We start from the raw sequence: 5851 nt of genomic DNA on the forward strand, positions 1-5851 counted from the left end.
ACTCTTTCCTATTTCCTCTGGGCCACGCTGTCTCTGTACTAGAAAAAATAACCCAAGCTCTGCCTCTGGTCTACCAGGCAGGGGCCCTCTGGTAAATCAGGAAGGACTGATGCTTTGGTTGGTGTTTGCTACCTCTCTGTGTCCTGTGCTGGGACAGACATACATGTGCAGGACCAGAGGCCTACAGGGCAAGGAAACAGCATCCAGACGGCCTGGTCATGCAGCCAGGAGTGGTCCAGCTGGGGGTCCCTAAAAACTGACCTAGGAGCTGAATGAAGCACAATCATACCTTTCTTTTATGTGAAGTGACAGCTCCTCTGTGCCAACCCACACAGAGCTTAGCTTCCCTCTGTCATCAGTTCCCACACTGCCCATTGCCTCTTTTCCTGTCCCCAAGAAAAAGCTCCACTCCAAGTCTGATTTAAACTCTAACACTTTTGTCAAGTGGATCACAATCTGGGAGGCCAGCCCATCCCACCCCTCCCAAAACACCAAACTGAGTAGAAAGTACATTCCTGGAATAGTGACAGCAGTTGGCCCATGGCGGGGAATAATTTATCACTGACATTGTTTAGAACCACCAGTGCATGGTGATGATAAAAAGCAGACCACCTTTTAATAGGCTTCATTATTGCTTTTAAATCCTCTACAGACTATGCCTGCACCACTGCCTGTACCCCGGGGAGTGCTCCCACACCCCCTCACTGCTTTGTAGGCCACTGCCTGGGAGGCTGCCTCATGACTTCTGTAGCCAATGCCTCTGTCAGCAAACTGCCTGTTCCTCAAACACTTCCTTAATAGCACGCAGTAAACTGCCTGGACATTTACCAAATGAGGGATAAAGATTTTGCTTTTTAAAGATCAGAGTTCAAATGTCCATCAGACTAAATCAAATGACTAGGGGGAAAATGAATTACGTTTTCCTTTTAGAAGTAAATGCTTACTTTCACTTATCTATATCAAGTTGCAATTTTAATTACTCTTATATGCATAGAAGTATCCCCTTTCTATAAATCTGCCCATTCACTGCAACTTTATGGCCAACTCCAAAGAAATGAAGTTGGAAGCAACCTGCACCCCTAACTGTCCAAAAACCGGGCCTGTGTCATTCCTGTCTGGGGGTTTTTCTTGTCTACCCCAGGAAGCCAGCACACTCATTGTCTTCTCAGTTTCTCCTCAAATACCTCCTGCAGAGAGGCCTTAAAGACCAGCCACTGAGGAGGAAAACCCAGTAGAGAAGAGCTAAAAGGGATAAGCACCAGTCCACCTGGGTTGCTGTCTCTCTCTGGTACAGGTCAATTTCCAATTACAAACCAACACACAGAAGACTTTTACTTACTTGAGCTGTGACGCTCGATCTTCTGTAATGTTCTCAGAACTTTGTGCATGTTCTTCATGGTGGTGTCTTTCTGGCTATATAAAAGAAGCCGCTGAGCATCTGAGAACAGGCGAGACACACTGCAGGGGATGCGAGAAAAGCAGGAAAGCTCTGGTTAGGGCAGCTGCCTTTCCCACTTGAAGAAAGCACCCGCCTAGTACACATGCCCCGGTCTGGCTGTCGGTTCTACACTCCTACAGCTGCCCACACTCAGCTTCGATGACACCCCAGATTCCCAACCACCTACTCACCATCCTTTCCCGGAATGTTCTTCTCCATGTGTACACACAACCAAATCTTACATGTGCCTCCTTCTCCAGGAAGCCCTCCTTCATAAATAAACACACACACACACACACACACACACACACACACACTCTCTCTCTCTCTCTCTCTCTCTCTCTCTCTCTCTCTCTCTCTCTTACTCGCCTAGGGCCTACTTATCCATGAGACACAGTAAGGCACAGTGCCTAGGGCTCAGGATACTCTTTTAAAAAACAAAATTCAAAAATTCAACATGAGTATGAATAATGATGAATCCAGCCTGGATTACATTCACCTTTAGATCAACACACTTAGAAAATAAAAATTTTAATATTTTTGCATGGAAGAAAGGACCCACAAAAGCTACGAATCCTAAGTTCCATGAATATTATGGGGTGGTTCTGCTGGCCCAGCTGTTACTTCCTCAGAAGTAACTTCCAGCAGAACCACCCCATAATATTCTTCCTACATCTTCCTACATCTCCTACAATCCTTAGTCCATGCTAACACATGCTTGGTTCTGTGCATTCCAAGAATCTTCAATGGCTAATTCAGCAAACACTTATTAAGCCCACACTTAGGTCTGGTGCTGAAATCGGGAGCCAGGAATACAAAAAGCTGAGGAAGGGGCATCCTGGCCCTCAGGGAGCTCGTATCCAGGGACGAGAAAGACCAGAGAGTGAAATGCTGCAGTAAGATAAACACCGACAGAGGAAGAGAGGTGATCTGTGAACTCTCCCAGCCTTGGTGGTGAGCTCCGTGAGGGCAGACAACTTCCTGTGCACATCTTTCTACCTACCCCTCCCCCCGGCCCCAGGCCAGCTGGTTCAGATGCACAGTGAATGTCTACTAAACAAGTGGCCAGGTGAAGCAGATGTGCTGTGTCTCCCTTTTCAACTTACAGCCAGTTTTTGGAGGAACAGCCCCCAGCCACGTGACTCTTAGCTAAATCTTGTTACTCCTAAAATACACTAAAGGAAGATCTTAAATTCTGGCAGCAATTCTCCCTGCCCTCATTCTGCAAACTTTATCACACAAAACTTTATCACACAAAAGCAACTTTATTCAAATACAACCATTCAAAATTCTCCAGAGGGAGATAAGAGAAGGAAAAGTATTAACTGACAAGTTTGGGAAAGAAAACCTGATCTGGTACTTACATGGATTTGTTAAAGTTTCCAACAACCCCGGGAGCCTCACCAGGAGTCGGATAACGGAAACATGGGTTATTGGCATTACAGATAATCCCCTGAACCCAGGGAAGTGTTCCTGCAGAGGGCATGGCTTTGTTTGGAAAGTGGCCTGTTGACATCCAAGAGAAGAAAAACACAGGAGAAACATTAATTCTTTGAAGGGATTTTAAGACTTGATCTTTATCTCCATTGCTTCCACCCATACAGTCTCTATCCCAAATCCGTCTGTCCCATCCCCCACATCCCACTGACCTGCCACCTCTGACTCAGCCAACCCTGAGTTGGAAACTTGGCATCAGATAGCAATTTTTAATCTACTCAACGTCATCTACAGAATGAAATCGACATGGGGGACATTAGACCACGTACAGGAAGTGCCGGGTGTGCAGCTCGTACGTGATCATCAGTTGTTCATCTTCCACCACCCTCCTTGCCTTTCAGAGACACAGAGGGGCCCTGGGGATGACCTAATCACACTCAAGGGAGGAAACTATGGCAAGATAAAACGGCTGATGGAGAACACTCAGGGAATTAGCAGGCAGGACCAGGAGTGGAACCCACATTTCCCTGGTCCCAGTCCACATGCTCCTTTCTTTATACCCGTGGCCCCTTTATTCTCAAGCCCTTCTCAATCTCCACTGTACTGTCCTCAGTTGGCCAAACTTATATCAGTTTCACTTCCTCCGCCAGCTCACAAGCTCCTCAAAGGCACCTAATTAACATGTTAACTTCCGGTCAGATGTCACCTGTGAGGCTTACAGGTGTTGTTGTTGTTGTGTCACTCATCAAAACAATGAGCCCCATTCGATAGTGCATCTCCTCACTCTCCTTTCCCTTCATTATGGAGGAGCTTCTGACAGACAGCATGATTGGGCGTATTTGGCTGGTCCTAGGTGTCAAAGGCATAGTTTGGATTGTGGCAGTCAGCCAGATGCTGCTTATAAGAATCAAGATAAATGTGCCCTGAAACAGGAGCTCTTAACCTGAGGAACAAGATGTGTGAATTCCCTTGGACAGAAAGGCCACGGCTCCTGCTTTCATCATATTCTCAGGGTTATCTGTGACCCCAAAGAATTAAACAACCGTTGAGAACCACAGGCTCTAGGTGGCAAAAAGCCATGTAGCTTCAGGGGCTTTAGGGTCAGACCAACCAGGATTCATATCTGGTCCCTACAAATCACTAAGCAGTGACTTTGAGCCAAGTCACTGAACCTCTAACCCTCAGTTTCCTCATCTATAAAATGCTGATAAAAATACAATCTACTTCACAGAGCTGCGGTGAGTATTCCATGAGTTCTTACAGGCAAAGCACGAAGCAGAGAGCCTGGTACAATGTAAAAAGGCGCAGTGCATAGGCCTGTGGGATCACTGAGGTGCTGCAGTAGTGAGCCTACAGCAGTACTTACTCTGCTGTTATCCAGTCTGAACACTCCTTTCATCTCACAGCTACCATCTTCCTTTAATCTTACTATTTTCATGCAAATATGCTAACAGAGTCTCTCCCTGGAATCTAACCCATAGCCAAGACTTGCTACACTGCATTTCAGTATGGGGGGCCCTACTCTCTCTCTCTTCCCTTCTATCTGCATTCCAATCAGAGAGACAACATCCAAAGGAAGGACATAACAGGATCTGATCACTCTGAAGGGACTCTGGCCTGATGAACATTTAGTTAACCTCCTTATCTCCCTGTTAATAGTTCAAGGAAAACCAAACAAGGTCCCTTGCCGACATCAGCTGCTCCTCATGCAGGGAAGATTTGTGTAACCCAACCAAGGACCAAAGGAGTTTCCCCTTTAATCTCCCAGAGATACTGCCCTGATCTAGGCAGCACAGGACAATGGAAGATGAAGGTATTTCAAGCTATACCCTGGTGAGTGAAGTAAGGACCCTTCCTTGCATGATATGTCCCACCTATTTTGCAAATAAAAGTAGCAAGAAGATTTGTCACTGAGGGTACAAAATAACAATCAAATAGCATAATGGACTCCCGGGACCTAGGGAAGTAATTAGGACTTCAATGGCTCTAGGTCAAATTGGGAAAGATTTATGGGGAAAAATTATAGAGCAATCCTTTGTTTCCATAGACAAGACACCTCTACAAGATTCACCTTAGCTCTCTCCCTTCCAGCTAGGTCCCTAGAAGGGGGTGAGAATAGGAGATAAGGTTACAAGAGGTGCACAGATGGAAGCAAAAGTCTTAATCTTCCTTTTATAGGTATAGGAATGTCACACCTGAGAATCTATGGTTTACATTTTTTTTTCATTTTTATTTTTCAGGCGAGCCACCCTTGGTTGACCTCACAGATTGCAAGGACCTTGTCAGCTTACAATCCCTTATTTTTTTTATCTTTTACACCTACACCACCTGGTCTTCCTAGGTGGTCTCCCATCTAAGTACTAACCAGGCCCAACTCTGCTTAGCTTCTGACATCAGACGGGATCAGGCTTGTTCAGGGTAGCATGGCTGTAAACAAATCTATGGTTTAGATTAAGAGGGCTCTGGGTTAAAATTCAACAACTTGCCTAAGAACACAACCTTGGCAAGTGGCAGAGCCAGGATCCAAACAAAACCCAATTTGTCCAATGCCAAAGTCTGCCTTATTCTACTACACCAGCTTGCCTGTCTGAAATCATTCTAGAGAGAGAACATCTCAGCAGATGAAAAAGCTGAGTTTTCCCTAGAACATACACTTCAGTGGGGCTTAGGATAATGCTTAAATAAAACCAAATATGCATTTGCTCATCACTCTTTAGGGTTCCAAAAGAGAAAGCAGAATTACCTCCCAGACCCACAAACTGAGTGTATATTTCATTTTGTATTTTTTTCCTTTTTGGTAAAATCTGAAAATCACATATGGTACAATGTTCTTGAGGTCTTTTGGGTTTTTAAAAACTTGAATACATAAAATGCATAATGGCAAATTAGCAGGTAAATAACTGCTGTTGTATACAGTGAAAGAGATGAGACTAGACCAAAAACACAATTAAAACGTGACAGTAGCCCCACCCCTTT

The 5851-nt window shown here is 45.1% G+C and overlaps 1 protein-coding gene and 1 pseudogene across 9 annotated transcripts in view; both read right to left on the reverse strand.

Annotated features, from left to right (window-relative positions):
- ABCA1 (ATP binding cassette subfamily A member 1) overlaps positions 1 to 5851 on the reverse strand; it is a 120635-nt gene that overhangs the window by 83657 nt on the left and 31127 nt on the right. For all 9 annotated transcript variants that reach the window (XM_025041317.1, XM_025041311.1, XM_025041323.1 and 6 more), the window contains 2 exons: positions 2803 to 2944; positions 1340 to 1458 (listed from right to left, as the gene is read on the reverse strand). In XM_025041317.1, coding sequence (XP_024897085.1) covers positions 1340 to 1458; positions 2803 to 2944 — 261 coding nt within the window. The remainder of the gene's footprint in view (positions 1 to 1339; positions 1459 to 2802; positions 2945 to 5851) is intronic.
- LOC112473156 lies at positions 5192 to 5310 on the reverse strand (annotated as a pseudogene).

Source organism: Pteropus alecto, unplaced genomic scaffold (assembly GCF_000325575.1).
Source record: "Pteropus alecto unplaced genomic scaffold, ASM32557v1 scaffold111, whole genome shotgun sequence".
Taxonomy (NCBI): domain Eukaryota; kingdom Metazoa; phylum Chordata; class Mammalia; order Chiroptera; family Pteropodidae; genus Pteropus; species Pteropus alecto.